Genomic DNA, 20,021 nt, shown 5'->3' on the forward strand with positions numbered 1-20,021 from the left:
CCTGACTAGGTGGGGGACATGGTTATTACAGTATCATTTTATCAGGAAAATTTAATGAATTGAAAGAATTGGTTACAAAACTTGAAGATAAGCATGTTGCGTGTGTCCGTGATGCAAAAGTTGTGTTTGAAACCGCTACTGTTTATCAAGATGTGAATTTCATTCATGCACATTTTTCTAAACTTCCAAAATCCATTGAGAGCTTAGAATTTTCTAGTACTCCCCTCCATGAATCACGTGATCACGTTGAGAAAGCTGCATCTTCATTGAATTCCTCTCCAGGTGAAATTGGAGAGAAGAGTTAAATGCAAGTTAGAAAAGGTGTTGAATTCGGACCCAGGACTGAAGAAGATTAAGTTAATTAGTCAATACTTGAGTGGAACTAGGGTAACCTCACCGGATGTATGCTCCGAAACGTTGGTGTCCATGTATAAGTACTGTCCAATCACGTCAGTTGATGTAGAACGATCGTTCTCAGCCTATAAACTCATTTTGATGGACAATAGACATAGTTTGTCTCCATAAAACATTGAAAGACTACTAGTTACCTATCGTGATGCTTCTTTTTGCAATAAATGGTACCTGTAAATAGGTAAGTGAATAAAATTGCATGTTTTTACGAGCATATTTCCTTACTTTCCGTGCATATATTCTATGTTTTTAGTGCATATTTGCATGCATATTTTCAGTTTTTTAGTACATATAAATCTGGGCCGGGCTGAGTGGCTCAGACGGTTAAGGCGCTGGCCTTCTAACCCCAACTTGGCAGGTTCGATCCTGGCTCAGTTCAGTGGTATTTGAAGGTGCTAAAATACGACAGCCCCGTGTCGGTAGATTTACTGACACGTAAAAGAACACCTGCGGGACTAAATTCTGGCACCTCGGCGTCTCCGGAGACCTTAAAAAGTAGTTAGTGGGACGTGAAGCAAATAACATTATTATTATAAATCTGGGCCCTACTAATAACTTATAAGAATTAAACTGTGATTTCTTAAAAGTAATGACACTGTGGAATAGTTATAAAATAAAGATGTTGAGACATAACATATACAACAAATGCTAAAATCACTACAAACAATTTAAAATGTTTGTCTAAAAAGAAAAGAATTTTGTGTCATATGAATTCTAAAAAAACCACATGTCCGACACTGAAGTGGATCCCCTTTGTAAGAAATCTGAACATACGCGTCGCTGGGGGTCAGATATCGAACTCAAGACTTCAATAGACAAGAATGATATGACAATACACAAAAGCTGAGGTTCAATTCTGTTGTTTATGAAAAACGCAGGAGCTAAAAAATAATGGCCGGAAAAAAGCGAACGATTTAAAATTATCTTATTAAGTCTATTAATAAAAAATTATCGTAAGATAACTAATGCAAGAAGACGTTGATATGTTGAAGTCGCTGCTGAGACGAGTATATCAGAGTATTTGACAGGTTTGTTTGACCGTCTCATGAAAGTGCGTCCCTCTAGAAGGTGTCCGTGGAAAAGAATGTGGTTATATCATTCTCCGTAAACTATGTCTGAATGTATCAGCAGCGTTAATCTGTCCAGACTATGTCTGTCTTAACTATGATTTTGTAAAATAAATTTTATCTCTTCTTTTGGAAATTAATATTTTTCTCCAACTAGTCACCCTCCGTTGTATAGGCTCAGCCTCTGTAACTTAGGTCCATAAGCCCACAGACATAGTTTACGGTGAACGATATAACCACATTCTTTTCCACGGTGTTCTACATCTTCTAGAGGGACCATACCTTCACGAGACTGTGTATTAATATTAAATCTTAATAATTATATTTTAATTATAAATCAGGTGCCAGATTTAACCTTGAGGAAGTACAATCACTGAAGATGCCTTCAATGAAAGGCAAAACATGTCTCACATTTCATAAGGTAATAAGGATCATATCCTAATTGTATAAGACTATAATGTATTGAATAGATGTTAAATAATAAATTAATTAGCATCCTACAAGTAAAGAAGGAAGCTAGACATAAGTTGTAGGAATTTGAATAGTTGTCGTAAAATACGAGAAGTAAATTATAAAATTACGAGATATAGCGTTTAATATAAAGAAATAAGGCAAGTGTCGCAAAGAAACGCTAATATATTAATTTTTGGTGTGTAATATCATACTAATCCTATTTTACAAGTTCCAGGTATCATGATGCCTACCTATACGAAGGATTGTTATCGTGAGCCATCAACTAGCATGAACATGCAGGCCTAAGCCAGGTTGGAATCCTGGCGGGTCTGGAAATATGCTGAGATGATTAAAATCATGATGTTACAACAGCCGAAATGATGGAGCTCTATCTGCAAGAATCCGTCAATGTGATAAGTACCCTAAAGATTGTCCTTTCCTTTATTCTACTACGCAGATGCATTACAGTAGTGTAGATTTTCTTTCACGTTATTAGAATGTGACGTGTTCAGTTATTGCATAGATAATTCTTATTGGAGCAATCATAAAGCAATTGATATGAGTCAAGATTGGAAATCTTCTTATACAGTAATGCTTATGTTATGCATGTAAACCTTTGTAAGAGAAATATTTGAATTGGACCGCGATGACATAATGGTGAGTTTCACGCGTATTTGGGAACGAGATAGTTTTCTTCGGTGATAATGTGCTTGTATATTATGAATGAAGGATTAAGAGTAAGCATCATGTATATGCGAAATGATAGGAAGTATTGAATGATAGGGTCGTCAATATAATGAAATTATAATATGCGTGATGATTATGGTATAATAGTTTGTTGGGAAATAAGCATTACGAGCAATGTAATGTTAGTCTTCGAGAATCCCAATGAGGTTAATGTTGAGGGAAATAGAATAGGTGTTCATCATGCGAATATAGTGATTGATATTGATAAATGGACAAGCATTTAAAGGTTGATAGTTGTATTTTCAAAATAATACTTCCCGAAGGATACTGGCATATTGGTATAAATGGTCATCAGAATATTAACCCGTGATACTTTAATGAAACGAATTTCATGCATTTGTGTAGATAATTGTGGTTGGAAGATCTTCAACACCAAGTAATACCAACAAGAAATGCAAAATGTTGTATAACTGGAAATATTAGTGTCATATGATGTAATGCATAACTTAGTACCTCCTATTGAGTAGTAGTTGATGTAGTACGCACATCTTGTAGTCTGTATTAGAACTTCAAAACCTTACAGGAAAATTTACGGACTTATCCAGATGCTGTGGGACCATGATAACTCCCAAATCATGATTATCCCTGATAATGTTGTGTAGCTAGATATTTGATTTATTTAAGTGCAGCAATTTTTAGGATTACATAAGTATGCTGTTCCTATTCTGCAATTTGGGTTTTTATTTATTGGAGATGAGCTACGAGTTTCATTTTGATGTCCATGATCATGTCATCATTAGGTTTCACGACATTGAATGCAGGTTGTTGGCGAACGCTCAACTTGTTGATTAAGTTTTCGCTAATTTGCGCAATGACTTTTATGATATATTAATAGAATACTGGAGGACAAGATTTTGGCCAACAAATGACAGATATAAAGGAAAGATGTTTTCCTATCTTATTCTTGTCGGCGGGCGGAAACAAATAGTTTAAATAATTAAATTAATAATCATATATTCTAAGCCTTCAGCAGATTATCATGTTGGATTTGATGAATTATCCGAGATATTAATTTAATGTTAAATTGATCATCAACATGTTTCTTTATTTGTACGATATTATAATGCCTTATGTGCGAAGAACGTAACAACCAACGAAACCATACAGATATTTAGTCAACTGCGTTGATTGTCATATTCAACTTCCTTTATTATCCGATCATGTTGTTACTTTCAGTCATTATTGTTAATTATGTTTCATTAGAAGATGGATTAATTAAATCGGAATATCCTTCCAAACAAATTCTCGATGTTCTTATTTATAGATTAAGTATTACGATAGTCTCAAATAGTTATAAGATACGTATTCTTGTGATGTCGATAAGAGCCTGATGGTAAACGTTGTAACATGTGACCGGTATTCAACAAACTTACACTCCCGCAAATGGATTTTCATGGATTTCCGTTGACACCAGCCGTGGCATACCCACAATATTATTAGAACCTTTTAGTCAGAACCATCCATGAATGGTCATACATTTCCGCCATCCAATGTAAGGTCACGATATGTTCGTACTACTTTATGAACTTATGTTAAACTAAAGTGCAACTGAGATTTTGAATTTGTCCTCAGATCTCAGCTAGCCTGATCTTGCTTAGGTAAATTGTTAATAATAAACATTTATAGCGCTTACACAAAAACCAGGAAATAAATTTAATTACTGAACATGTAACTTCCGTACTGAGTGCTGAGGTTTATTTTTGAAGTATTTCATAATCAGTTGTGGTTTCACAGGACCAGACTTTGGACAGGCACTGCACCAGAAAAATCCTCAATGGTGGCAGAGTATGGTACTTTTGTACATAGTAAAGAGGACAGAAGAGGGAAGACTGGAGAAGAAAGAAGTGGAGACCTTAGGAAAGACTCAGAAGATGTCAACGTTACCAACTGATAAAAGAACTGGTAGCTTGGGAGAGAGAGAGAGAGAGAGAGAGACAGACAGACAGACAGACAGACACACCGGTGACGGTGACTGGTGCTTACTTGCAAAAAATACACAGATGGAGATCATAAGCTCTAGCAAGTATGGCCAGAAGTCACCCTGGCGACTGTCCAAGCTCAAACTGAATATATCCTTTGGAAATGTTTAAGAATAATACCTGAATGAATTCCTAATGTGTGTAATTAGGAAAGGAGATGTCTAGTTTGAATGCTGAGGGGCAACCCACCTCATCTTTCTGCAATAACTTCTTAAATATAAATCCAAAAAATTATAACATTAGCAAAAATTATGCACAGTATCTCAAAATTACACGAAGGAGGGGGGTGGAATGACAAAACTCAAAATTTATGATCTTGATAACAAATAATATCCAGTTTTAAAGTTGCAATACACTTACTTTGTTGAAATATGGTAGGATATATATGTATGCTACCCAACATGCAAGAATAGATATGCTTTAATCTAAATTAGTAGTAAGCAGAATTCTTGGATGAGAACTTTCTATGTCCATAAGGCCAGTATACAAATAAAAGTAGAAGCTGAAAAAAATTAGTACTAAGATTCGTTGAGTTATATATAATCCCAAATTCTGAATCGAAACGTACCTCATCTCTATCGTCCGCCTGTTGAGTAAGTCCACTAACTCGCAGAACTTCTGCAGTCTTGAGGAATGAACTAAGATTTCGTTGATGAACATTCACCTCACCATGGTAAATAAATTCTACCAAAGCATGAAGATCTACAAATGCTACATCTTGAAGTACTATTACTGGATGTTTACAAGGAGTGCTCTGCAAAGAGAAAGTTCAGTTGGCAAATTAATGTTATCACTTTTAATCTACATGAAGAAATTTGAAACAACCGTGAACTCAACCTTTTCCTCATAACAGAATGTGTATTATATCCCTTCAGAGGACTGGTTCAGGCAAGACAAACTATGGGCAAGACACTTGTTACTAAGTGAGTGTATAATAAATACTCATACTGGGGCAAATGTTCATTTATAGGAAGGGGAGTTAGGGATTGGAATAACTTACCAAGGGAGACGTTCAATAAATTTCCATTGATTGATTGATTGATTGATTGATTGATTGACAAATAAAAGTCACTAGGATTGAGAAATCAAGGAAAGAAAACTTCCAATTTACTGTTCAGTAAAAAAAAAAAATTAACAAGTATCAAATAGGATTTAATAATAATAATAATAATAATAATAATAATAATAATAATAATAATAATAATGTTAGTTTTGCATCCCACTAACTACTTGCACATTTTTTCAGAGATGCCAAGGTGCCAGAATTTTGTTCTGCAAGAGTTCCAAGCAGGATTTCAATCCAAGGTAGTTTCAGGCTGACATATATAACACCTTATGTTGCTGAAAAGCCATTATATCCTGAAGATAACTGTATAATAGTTTCAGCTCGGAAGTGTTTTCAAAAACTGCCTTAAAAAAAGTCACTATAATACAAAAGTTAGAAGATTGTTATGTTTAAACATTTTCTATATGAAAATTACTGTATGTATTTTGTATGACTAAGTATCAGCAACATACAAAGTCTAATGGTGAAGTAGTAGTAGTAGTAGTAGTTAACTTCTGATTCAATTTCTTACAATTAAGCTGAGTCAGGTAGCTTCCTTTCCCATGTCGAGCAAATTTACTGTACAAGCAATATCTTAAATATGATAAAACTATAAAAACCAGTTCACAAGAACCTCATTTATCCAGCCCTCGTTAATCCGGATCTTTGGTTTATCCAGATCGAAAATAATAAAAATTTATTTTTTACTTGTACAGTACTGGTATTTCTTTTAGGGCGTCAACTCTTCTTAAATGTCTTTTCCACCAAGGATAGTTAACGACAGGAATTGGAAGTAATTCGGCCACAATCTATCAATGGTACCGTCCCGACATTTTCCTGGAACCTACGCTCTTCTGAATGCAACGCACTATTAATTCACTGATGGTGAATTCGAAAATGAAACCAGCGCTCCATCAGAAGAAACAATGACTTGTGGAGAGGCAACAATGCCGCTGGTCAAACTGAAGGCCTATTTAGAATCCTTGACTGAAACCACACCAGCAGAAGTGTTTGTTGTTAGTAAAACGTCTCCGTGATCGTGCTGCGCGCAAAACACTCTTCAAATGTAAAACAGAAAAAACTCACACATTATTTTAGTGCATAAAATATAGTCATAAATGTAAGAAAAGTGTCCTGATATTTTTTTGTACAACTGAAAAAAAGGTATTACTGTACAACTTGTGTTACTAGATTATATAACATGTACTGTATTTGTTTTTTATTGTTTTCCGGATTATCCAAATTTTCGATAATCCGGATCAGTCCTGGTCCAACTTTATCCAGATAAACAAGGTCCTTGTGTAACCGAAACCGAACAATGTATAGTCATTATGTATCACGTGCATTACTAACATTACTGACAGTTACGAGCTGTCTAATATGGTTCTGAGCACTGCACATTTTTGTGATATGCTGTATGGAAGTAGAGTTGTAGAATGTTCCGATTTATTTATTTTAAAGCATTGTTTTGCAGCTAAGATTACAAACTGCTTGTCAGGATAGTAGTTACTGAGACTGAGAAAATTTATGAAAAACTGTATTAACAACATTTCATATTTTACAAAGTTCTACTTAATTACAAACACATTTGTATTTATTTACTGGATTTTAGTTTTGGCAAAGTTAGGACTAGTGGTCCTCTCTCACACCTAACCACATTTCAATAATAAACAGAAAGATTGAAAATATTAAGAAAAATCACGTGAATAATACCACATATACATTGTAACTCATACTGATATAAGAACTATTATAAAAATATACCCAAGTTACCATTAGTCAACCCCCAAGAACCGTTAATAACTAGTGGGATGTAACACCACTAATATCCTGAATTTTACGACAGTTATTTAATTCAAATGCACGTTATCATTTACTGTTTTACAATTCACACATGTTGGTTCACACATCTAAGAGGCACAGTACATGCTGTATGTAGACTTTAAAGAGATTAAAGAATTTGTGTTATTAATGGTAATTATAAAGCTAGAAATTTCATTTTTGCTCTGCATTGAAGTGCAATTATAAGAATAAATTGACAAGACCTTTTCAATAAAATATATCAAGTGAATGATATTACATAAGTCTTGGGACTAGTTTCAGCCACTTAGTGGCCATCTTCAGCCAAATAAATTTAACAGACATGGCTGCCAACTTGAAAAATCAAAAATAGGAAGATTTTTTAATTCTTGGATTTCATCACATATATTGCGCCACGGTCTAAGTGAAAAAAAGGACAGGATAAAAGGCATACATATCTAGTTACAATGTGAATTGACCATTAAATTTAAAATTTTAAACTAAAAAAACATTTAAATGGTTACAAGAAAATGTACCTAATCACTCTCATTTATGACACATACATACGAACCTCGATAACCCGAACTAACTTAGATTTTCCGGCCGTTTATCCTCTTCTCCAGGTGTATTTATTTCTCTATTCTCGAAATTCAGTTATACGAATTTCTCGAAGCAAACATTTCTCCCTTGAGGCACAAAATACGCCGTAACTCGAATTTTGAGCAACATTAACTGTGCAATACGGCATTTGCGGTTTGTGAGAAAAAGTTAACAAGTAAAGAAAGGGTTCCAGTGAAGCTGGAAACTAATATGACGGCAACCGAAAAACTCGAACTTCTAGAGATCGGCGAAGCCTCACCGTTTCTCGGGTGTCAATTACCGGTCACGTACGAAAGCAAGCCCAGAAGTCGCGGATGACAAGCTCCTTTTACGAAACTCGGCTGCGTGGTATTGACAAGACGTTTCAACATGAAGGAAGGAAAGGTTAACCGCAACGAACAGAAGAGACTAACCGATTTTTTCCAAATGTGTTAACGGAGCTAAATTTCTTGTTTCACTACTGTATGTACTGTATCCTATCTTCTAAAAAGTTACTATAATAATTGAAGTGATGCCATAAAATAGAGTTTCTTTGTATATTTTTAAGTACTGTTAAACACAATGAATTCAGTAAAAGCCCATAGATACATGTGATTCAATTATGTTCTATACATGCTCAAAAACGGTATTCTCTATATCTCGAAATGTCGATAACTCGAAATAAAATGTATCCCCGAAGGTGATTCGCATAATAGTTTCCTTTATTAGACAGTAAAATGAACGGAAATTTAATTTTATAGGTACAGGTATCTCTGTTGGAGATAACGTTTGTTATGTTTTGGGCCATAACATGAAGAGAAAATAACAGAAACTGTCACCGACACAACTCCCTGAAATACATTCAACTCATTACAATTATGAAGTAAGAATAAACAAAAATGCACTGAAATACGCGAAACTACCACATACGAAACAGATCGGTATGTCTCATACATTAACATATGACTTTGACACGGGGAAAAGCACAGAACCGCTAGAAAAAACACGTGGTATACAATTCCAACGAAATTACGCACAGAAACTGTGTTAATAGTGCGCGAACCACACAATAAGAAACTCATTATTTCGTCCCGATTAACTGAGTCGCTAGCGCGCGCTAGCCCATCTTGCTTGTAGGACGATTGCCGTCCCAAATCCCCAGTCGTAAAGCACACATGCTGCTGTAGCGAGCAGGAAACACGATACACGGAGGCGACGGACGATACACTCGCGAAATAAAGCATCAAATAAAAACGCTTGAAAATGAGGTTGGGTAAATTACACAAATACATAGGAATTTATCATTTTTCCTAGGGGAAGAGTTTTGACTGTACTGGAGGTTATACAGGATGAAGCGTAATTCGCGCACTCGGACGTCGCAGCGCGACTCCTCACATGCCAGCAATAAAAAAATGTCCCTTACAAAATTTCATCTTGCGAGTATATCCGGCGGAAAAACGACGTTGAAGATTAGCAATCTGGCAACACTGTAACCACATGTACGGTAACTACCTCTGTCAGCACTGCCCTCCTAAGCCAAAAAGACGTAACTGCATTCAACATGGAACCCAGAAATTTAAGTGTTTAACATTTTGAAAGATTTTTTTATGTTAGAAATGTCACATCATCAAAATTCTTTCGCTATATATACCTATTTGTTAGTTTTAAAATCAATTTTATGGTTTGCTTTGGGAACATATTACTCTTTCACAGTTTAATTTACAATTACTGCTTTTGATTGGTGTATTTACTTAGCCAAAAGGCAGTAAATGCACTTACTGCTTTTTTCCTTAGTGCACTAAATATATTGGAATATTACTTTTTAAGGGAAAAGGCAGTAACTTACACTTACTGCTTTTTGCCTTCATATTTTGAAGGAGTTGTTATGGCAGAATCTAAGGGCAGCAACATATTCTGGATAATAACAAATATCACATTTGGAAATGTATCTTATTTTATTGATAGTGAACAGACCACTTACATGCTTGCAACAACAGACCTTGTAACTCAAATATTTAAGGCTTAAAATAGGTTCTTTAAACTAAGCTACATCACGTTCTAAAAGTAAGTCAGATAGTGGCAAGTTTTCCCAGAACTTGCGTCGACTCTCTGGCATCAATGGTACCAATTTTTTGAAGATTTCCTCCTGCTTCTCCTTATTGATACCTCTTAAAGTTGTTCTAGTAGGTGGCCTCGGAACTTGATTCTTCTTTAAGTACTGTTTTTTTTAAAACGTTAATTCAATGGGTTCCTCATTATAATCATTTTTGTACTTCAAATTTGAAGTTCCTCTTTGAAATGTGACCTGTACAATGTCAGACAAATAAGGCCTTGGCTCTGTCTTCGTAATAACATGAGATGAGCTGTAGTCGGAACGCATCAAAAAAATTTGAAGGACTAGTGACAGAAACTTTTCCAGAATTACAGTTTTGCACGGCTTCTGCAAAGTCATCAAAGTCATAAACTTTACCCTTTTGCCTTAAATTTTTTGCTACCTGGTGGTGAAAGCTGTCAGAAGACATAAAAGTGTGACTTGCTTCCAGGTAGTTTAATTCCACCACTTCAGCTTCTACTTCCTTAGAGTTTACCAGCCAAACTAAGTAGGAAAATAAAGCCCAATTTTTATTTTATTTTGTGATGCACAGTTGTCCATCCAAATCACTATCTCGGTAGCATCCCTGTTAAGAATAGAAAAACTATGCAAAGCACTCATGATATCGTGTTTCTTTCTTCCAGAACAACCTTCATGCCATATGCATGCAATCGGCTTCAGGTGTTTATTTTGAGTCCCTAAAGGAACGAAGGATTCGTTAAAAGCTACAATTCTTTTTGTGAAAATGACCTCTTTAAACTGATCAATCATTGGTAACATAATAACTTTTTGCAGATCCACAGAGTAAACTACATTTTTTCCACTCACTACCTCGTTGTACTCTAAAGCGTTTACTTTATCGATATAGCTCTGGTATGATTTGCGAGCTTCTGTGTATTTTCTTTTGTGTTGTAACCAAATTTGGCATTGATTGCATGAAGGATTTGGTTCTTTGTAATGATCATTGTCATGGTTCTTGTGGGTCTCGCACTTTTTGCACTCCTCATGGCCTAATGTTGTCAATGAAATGTTCATATCTGCTACAACAGAGTGATATTTATCATATGAACACTTCACTCTTGGATTTTCTTTTGTGAAGTCTTTATGCATTGTAACAATGTTAATTTCAGAAGGTAAATACCTTCTTAAAGGAGCATGCTCCCTCCGATAATGAGAGACGCATGGGTTGTATTTCATAATGTGATCTCGAATAATACCTGTGTCAATTTTGTTTGCAAGAGGGTGCTGCCCACGCTTGTCTGGTTTTGAGATAATGTCACTTTCTTTTAGTGTGTTAAATCAACACCACCTAGATATAAGGCCTGTGCATGGTGTCGAGATTAAAAGGAAAATGGCGGACTGTTGAGGCAATGCCTTGTGAAAGTGATCCGTAAGTTTGTCATACAAAATGCAATAATGGTCTACAAATGTTGTGTGCCTAATTGTAGGGGAAACTACAGTGCCAATAGCAAAGTACAGATTTTTAGATTTCCGAAAGATGAAGATCTAAAAAAGAAATGGATATGTGCAATAAAGCGCGAGAATTTCGTTCCAACGAAGTATTCAGTGGTAAGTAACTAGATAGCCTACTAGGTTATGCATTTTTTTATTCGCAAATATTTTATTTCATAGTGTGTTCATATATTCATATAATTAAGAGATGGTATTATAAGATATCTGAAAAAATGGCTATTAGGTTAGACGAGATCTAACCTCTAACATGCATGGTGAAATTCGTTCAGGTTAGGTTAACTGATTGTCTGTAATTGCAGGTTTGTGAATTACATTTTAATCCATCCGAAATAAGGAAACATACTGAGTTCCACTGTGAGGATGGACAGCTTATAACTCTACCACTGAAGGTTCCACGACTTATCCCCAGTGCTGTTCCTTCACTTTTGCCAAATTGCCCAGCGTATTTGAGTAGTTCAAAAACGTATCGAGAAGGTCCTGAAGAGAAGAGAAGAAGAAGAGAAAATGAAAATATCCAGGCAGCAATCGAGGAGAGTGAAGTAGAATATAATTTACACAAGAATAGAATAACATTTTCTAATTTCACTGACCTGAAAGACAAGTTAAATAATCTGAATGTAGGTGAATCATGGGACATACTTCACAAAGGTGTAAATATAGTTAAAATTGTGTTGAACCCTGAACCTGAAATAATTAGTTCTATATTTATCAATGAAACTTTGGAGTTAAGTGTATACTATAAGAACATAAAATTAGACAGTATTGGTTACTTTCATTTCCCACAGTCTGTAAAGGACTTGGATGAAATTTCAGTGCTTCTTGAAAAAGTTGACACGTTAAGTTCTGAGGTTCACAGTGCAAACAGCACTAATGACATTTTAGGTTTAGCAGCATACCTTTTGAAACAAGTCAGCATGTTAGAACCGAGACTAAAAGGACCACTTGAATTCATGATTGAACAGATTGCACTTTGGTCACACGAGAGGAGGAGTTATAGTCCTTCCTTTCTGATTTTATCTTCAATATTGCAGTCCATTTCACCCCATTGCTATGCATACCTCAGACATCTCAATGTATTGTATCTGCCTCATCCATGTACTATCAGGAGGCTTTCTTCTTCTTTAAAAGTAGATCCTAGGATAGAACAGCACGATAACAATTTCCTGAAGTATATAAGGGATAAATTTTCTGGCAATGATAGTGATAAGTTCATTGTGCTTATGATGGATGAAATTCATGTTAAACCATTAATAGACTATAAAGGTGGTAATGTTGTTGGCAAAGCATTCAATGATGAGCAGTTAGCAACAGGTGCATATTGTTTTATGGTTTCAAGTTTGTTATCTGATTTTAAGGAAGTAGCTCACATATTACCTGTAAAATCAATTACTGGAGAATATTTGCATGGTGTACTAAGAAAAGTTATTGTAGGATTAGAGAAAACAGGGTTTAAAGTTGTTTGTGTTGTTAGTGATAATAGTTCTGTAAACAGAAAATGCATGCAAATATTTTCACCTGAAAATGAATTGAAATGTGTTTATCCGCATCCTGCTGATGAGAGCAGACCACTTTTCTTTGTGTTTGATAGTGTTCACTTGCTCAAATGTGTTCGCAATAACTGGTTAAATTGAAAGGATGAGAATATGTGCATGAACTTCCCTGATTTTGAAGATAACAGTGCAGTGCAGTGTGTGCTTCTTTTCTTACAATTAAGAAATTATATGATCTTGAGCATGAAAAGTTCATAAAATATGATTATGGTCTGTCTCTCAAAGGATTAAGTCCTTCATCATTTGAAAGGCAGAATGTAAAATTAGCTCTGCAAGTGTTCAATGACAATGTTATAGAAGGGCTGAAAGTGTTAGGTGAAAAGTGTAAGCTACCATATTATAAAGAAACAGCCTCATATATCAAAATAATAATAGATTGGTGGGCTGTTGTCAATGTCAAAACACCAGGTAAAGGGGTAAGGCTCAACAACAGCTTAATGTGTCCAGTCTCTTCGAATTCAGGGGAAGGGCTTCAATATTTGAAGAAATTCCTACAATGGCTAGTAAAGTGGAGAGATCTAGGTGGAAAAGGTTCATTATCATCTGAAACAATGGCTGCTTTGATATTGACAACTGAAGGATTGTTGATATTGATAGAATATTGTTTGTCAAAACTTAATTTTGCATATGTCCTAATAGGAAAATTTCAAACAGACATATTAGAGGACAGGTTTGGGAAATATGGGCAGCTTGCAGGAGGGCAGTACAATATTTCTGTGAGGCAGTTGTTTGAAGTTGAAAAGAAGTTACTGTCATCACTGACTCTAAAGATAACATCAAACGCATTTGGGGAGATTGAAGTAGATGAGTTCTCTGACCCGCCTCCTGAATCCTCTGCCTTTTTGGATTTTGATAATTCATTGTGTAAGAGCATAGATGTACATATAAGTTTACACGATATTGAAAACTATAACAATGACGTGCCAATTTTAGTTTATTTAGCAGGTTATTGTTGCTATAGTGTCTCAAAATATTTGAAATGTGAACACTGTAAAGGAATTCTTGTTACTGAGGACTTCATTGATGCTGATGATGAGGCATATAATCTAATTAGAAATAAGAGTAGGGGTAGGCTTTTGTTCCCTGAAATGTTTGTTATCAATGTAATAATACATAATTATCTGGTAGTAACAAAATTATGTACAGATTTTGAAACAGAGTTTCTTTTAGTAAATGATAATAGGGAGGTTGCATGTGAGAGTACAATGAAAGTTATTCATGATAAACAACTTTTGTGGGAGCCAGATATGTGCAATAACAGACATACATCAGAATGTGTTTGTAGAAAACGGGTATGGACTTCAACAAACATTCTTTTGAATAATTATTGTAAGAAAAAAAGTTCCATGTCAAACAATGTATTGACGAGGAAGAAACGTGTTATTTGTCAACAGGACTGAATTTCATGCAAATCTGCATTTATGTAAATAAGTGTGTTGTTGCTTTCAATTTTTTTTTTTTTGTGTGTAGAAACCTTGTGTATCAACTATCCCTAATTTTTTCAGAAATAGTTTCTTGAAGGTGTAAGTGACTTTTATATGAAAGAATGAGGGTTTGGGGTAATTATTTTGAGGTTTAAGTAGCCAGATCAATTAAAACGTATGGTAAGATGCCATAGTGACATTATGATGATTGCCTCTATTGTCAGCCATCTTGGTTTCATGCTCAGGCCTTATATCTAGGTGGTGTTGGTTAAATATAGCTTTATCATTTTTTGGATCATAAGCAAGTGTTCCAAGAAAGAAGGTTTTACAGACTATCTTCTTTTCTCCATCATTGACAAATGAATATACAAAACTTCTTCTCCTTCTGGAATCTTCGTGGCGAGTTTTTCTTTTAACATTTTTCCTTTCAACTTTTCCTAAAATGAACAGTTACTTGAAACGGCTAAAATAACTTGGCATGTATTAATGATAGTTATAATTTCTTGGGGTCCAAGGCAGTTTTCACTTTTCAGTTACTGTGGAAAAAATACGTAAGTGGAATCATATAGAAGAAATAGCTAAGGAAGAAAGCAGTAACTTACATGTGCTAAGCCAGAAAGCAGTAACTACATGTAGATACTGCTTTCTTCTGTAGTATGTGTAAGTTACTGCTATTTGCCTTAGTAACCTTGCAAATTAGGTGTAGATACGGCAACCCGATAGCTCTGTATCTCATAAACTAGCGGAGATACGACTTTTTGGCTTAGTTTTTTTGGATTCCCCATGGTTCAAAACATATACATATATCTATAACTCAAAATGTGAAAAATTGTCAGTTACGTCTTTTTGGCTTAGGAGGGCAGAGCAGACATTACTCGTATTATACAGATAGATTGTATGGATAGAGTTTTGGGTGAGCAAGCATGTGGTCGATCCTGGGTGAGGCGTATGTTTTTTATTTCGTAAATGTAGTCCAGGTGGTATGGTATCTGGCATCTTAATCGTCAACAGCGATTGCAGTGGGTCCTCTAGAAACCATTTGCACTTACATACTACGATCCTAGAAATGGACGAACAATCGTTTTCATTGGTCAGCTTTGAAAGGCGCCCTTTCCACGTCGTGGGCGTGAATTTATTCGCACCACTTCATCTACTAGATGTGAAACCTGTTTTCTTTGTACCCTCCTACAATGGTCCCATAGATTAGTACCAACTATTATTCTTGCCTCGTTCAGGTCCATTACATTTCGTTAGGGCGTTACGTTACCAGTAGGCCTAACAACGTGCTCTGCGAATAATGTCCAAACTCGGTTACAATTTGTGTGTTATCACCATGGTCCCAATAATTCTGCCTTTCAACATTGCGTGTTGCGTCTGGTAACAGCATGCTGTTTAGTACGTATCTCAATGTATTATTATTATTATTATTATTATTATTATTATTATTATTATTATTATTATTATTATGTTGTAAATGTAGGATACATGTGACCTCAGAAACGGTGTCTTACTGTATCACAGTAGGTAATGTCAGATGGAAATTGGCAAATAAAAAATGCTCCTCAACCCAGGATCGAACCATCGACCTCCTGCATGCCAACCAAAAACTCTACCCACTGCACCAACTGTACAGCACGACGTGAACGTGCTGACAACGGTAGTTACCCTACATATGGTTACAGTGTTGCCAGATTGCTATTCTTTAACGTCCGTTTTCTACCGGATATACTCGCAAGACGAAATTTTGTAAGAGACATTTTTTTATTCCTGGCATGTGAGGAGTCGCGCTGCGACGCCCGAGTGCGCGAATTACGCTTCACTCTGTATTGGTCAAAAATAGGAAGAATTAAAAATATTTGCCTTACGTCGCACCGACACAGATAGGTCTTATGGCGACGATGGGATAGGAAAGGCCTAGGAATTGGAAGGAAGCGGCCGTGGCCTTAAGGTACAGCCCCAGCATTTGCCTGGTGTGAAAATGGGAAACCACAGAAAACCATCTTCAGGGCTGCCGACAGTGGGGCTCGAACCCACTATCTTCTGGATGCAAGCTCACAGCCGTGCGCCCCTGACCACACGGCCAACTCGCCCGGTGATGAAACAGTATCGAAGTTCGCAATCTTATGGTTAGCTGCTAAGCGAATTGCTTTGTGTCACACCAACATATACTGGTCTTATGGCGAAGATGGGATAGAAAACAGCCTAGGGCTGGGAAGAAAGAAGTCATGGCCTTAATTAAGGTACAGACCTAGCATTTGCCTGGTGTGAAAATGGGAAAGCATGGAAAACCATCTTCAGGGCTGCCTACAGTGGGGTTCGAACCCACTATCCCCCGGATCTAAACTCACAGCTGCACAGCCCTAACCACACAGCCAACTCGCTCGGTCTTTACCATTTTTGTGTGATAATATATCTGAAGGTCATCAGTATACAAATGGTATCAGAATACTATATATAAAAAGAGATCATATAATTTATATATAAAATAAATACGAGTGGCTTAAGTACAGAGCCTTGTGTATGCCTGGTTTGTTTGTTCCTTCATCCCCAGTCAAGCCTTACTCTTTATATCTACACTTATATGCACCATATCAAATGTACTGCTAAAAATCAAGAAAAGCCAGCAATGTCAACTGCCATTCATTCATTGTGTATATCGTATCTGGTCACTGGAGGCGAAACATGGTGTCGTTACTTTAAACCAGAGTCAAAACAATGAAGTCTCCAGTGGAACAATGCAGGATTGCTGCCACACAAAAACTCCAAGAGCGTCTGCACAAGTGCAGGAAAGGTTATGATCAGCTTCTTCTTTGACCAAAAGGGCCCCTTTCTTACGGACTCCCTGCAATATGAGACAATGGTGAATGCACAGAAATACTCACAAACCTTGACCACCCTTCGGAAAGCGATCAAATCTAAACGACCAGGACAGCTCACCGTCGGGATCACTCTGCTCCATAACAATCCAAGGCCCCATACAGCAAACGCAGTCAAGGAGCTGTTGCAGACATTCAAATTGGAGGTCCTCAAGACACCCTCCATACAGTCCGAACCTGTCTCCCTGTGATTATACCATTTTTGGCGAGGAGGCAAGAGATTTACCTCGGAAGACGTCAAACAGTAAAGTTCGGAACTGTTTCACAATGTAGCCCCAGGAATTTTACGAGACGGCCTTGTGTCGCAGTGGGACAAGTGCATCAACAGTGATGGGCAATACATTTTTTAATTTTTTTTTTTTTTTTACACATGTTACTTTATGCCATACTGACACAGACAGGTCTTATGGCGACGATGGGATAAGATTAGGAGTGGGAAGGAAGTGGCCGTGGCCTTCATTAAGGTACAGCCCGAGCATTTGCCTGGTGTGATTGGGAAACCATGGAAAACCATCTTCAGGTATGTCAACAGTAGGCAAGCTCACAGCTGTGCGCCCCTAACCGCATGGCAAAAACTCTCGCGGTACATTTTTAAAATATTGGTACAATTTTTCATTTTATAGCCTATGGCTCGGTTCTTTCTGAGTTGCCCTCATATGTACAAGTCTTGTGTGAATACAATATTCAACCTGTAGTAGCAATGGCATGTAACATGCATAGCAACGCTGACACTGATGAACTACAGTATATCTCCTTTTCCCACAATCACGATATTTTAAAATAGAGGCTTAGGCTATGATCACTCACTACTGTGAATAGCTGGCATTTCTTGTATCTAGAGCCATTCACAATACAGAACATGTATGAGAAATTTCATTTCAAATTAGACAAGACACTGCAAACAATGAACTTGGATTCTTCTTAATTTTGAAAATTTTAATAGTTGGAAAGCGTCACAATCATGATCATATAAGAACTATTTTCATAATAACAAATAACATTTTTTAACGTCCCACTAACTACTTTTACGGTGTTCAGATACGCCAAGGTACCGAAATTTTGTCCCACAGGGGTTCTTTTACGTGCCAGTTAAATCTACCGACACAAGGCTGATGTATTTGAGCACCTTCAATTACCACCGGACTGAGCCAGGAGAATTATTTTCTTAACTGTAATAGTGCTCGAAGAAAGAGTCACTAAAATTGTCATATTGATGGCCTAGTTCTAAAACCTCGTATCTCACAATGCCCTCCCTATCCATTATCCTCCTTAAGAGTTGTCAACGCCTCCCAGCCACAAACGAATATGCAGTCCATGAGAACAATGTTCGTTGTCTTCATTTTCCTATGCTGAAGTGTAAAGGAAAAATGACAAACATATTATACTGTAGGGGTGAGTAAATTCACCAACATCCCTATATTGCCCATAGGTAATAAATTTGAGAAGATTCCTCTAGTACTGATATTTTAGTGTTTCACCTGGTCTTCTGTGAGGTGCAGTTTTCCAATTGGAGGGAAGCTGAGAGCTTGCGCAGGACACGTGATTGTGATGAGTGTTTTTAAAGTCTTTACTTGTCTTGAATTTCATGCTTGCTTCATATATTTTTTTATTCATGTCTCGTCTTTACTTTGATTTTGACCGATGATGGTCTCTGGTAAGACCGAAACTAGTTTCAACAAATATATATATAACTTTTTAAAGATTACAACAGAAAGTATGGAACAGACTGAAACCTTATTTTTTGCTATTTGCTTTACGTAGCACCGACACAGGTCTTATGGCGACGATGGGATAGGAAAGGCCTACGAATGGGAAGGAAGCGGCTGTGGGCTTAATGAAGGTACAGCCCCAGCATTTGCCTAGTGTGAAAATGGGTTGAAACCTTTAGCTTTTGTTTTACACTCTCTATAATATGGCACGGTAAGGTCCAGTTTCCTTTTCGCATTAGAATAGGAAAATGAACACAATGGAAATTGAATGCATATAGATGTGTCTCTTGCAGGCGTGACCAGTCTTAAGGAATCGTCGTCGGCTGTAACTTGATCTGAGTAGGCCTATATATAAAGTTCTTCCTGCATAAAGTGAGCAGTTCAACTCAGTTTATGGATAGTTTGCGATGACTAAGCAGACCAATCTTGGCATAAAACATACGCCCACACAAATCGCAGGGATGCAGTGCGGCGGGGTTGTAATTGACGGACTTTCTTGCTTGTTCTCTTGATGTCTGCGGCGTTCTCTTTCGAACAAGTTGACAGCGGTGGATGTAGTGTTCCGTCACACTGAACGGTCCACAGCACATTCTTCCCATGTCTGTATATTTATACCAGTTGTCTTCACGATGTGTTTCAGCTGGTCCTTAAAACGCTTTAAGAGGGGTTCCACGAGGTCTACTGCCGGAGCATAGTTTACCATAAAGAATTATTGACGAGGCAGCCTGGTATCAATCATGTGGTGAACATGGCCTAAACACCTTAGTTGATGAGCGATTATTGTTGCCTCAATGCTATATAGCTGCGCTTTGTCGA

At 36.7% G+C, this 20,021-nt stretch overlaps 1 protein-coding gene across 9 annotated transcripts in view; it reads right to left on the bottom strand.

Moving 5' to 3' along the window:
• The window catches only part of br (broad-complex core protein), a 677,309-nt gene that overhangs the window by 548,918 nt on the left and 108,370 nt on the right, over positions 1-20,021 (bottom strand). For all 9 annotated transcript variants that reach the window (XM_068226391.1, XM_068226393.1, XM_068226392.1 and 6 more), the window contains one exon: positions 5,226-5,411. In XM_068226391.1, the coding sequence (XP_068082492.1) occupies positions 5,226-5,411 (186 nt within the window). The remainder of the gene's footprint in view (positions 1-5,225; positions 5,412-20,021) is intronic.

This window comes from Anabrus simplex, chromosome 2 (genome assembly GCF_040414725.1).
Source record: "Anabrus simplex isolate iqAnaSimp1 chromosome 2, ASM4041472v1, whole genome shotgun sequence".
In the NCBI taxonomy this organism is placed as follows: Eukaryota; Metazoa; Arthropoda; class Insecta; order Orthoptera; family Tettigoniidae; genus Anabrus; species Anabrus simplex.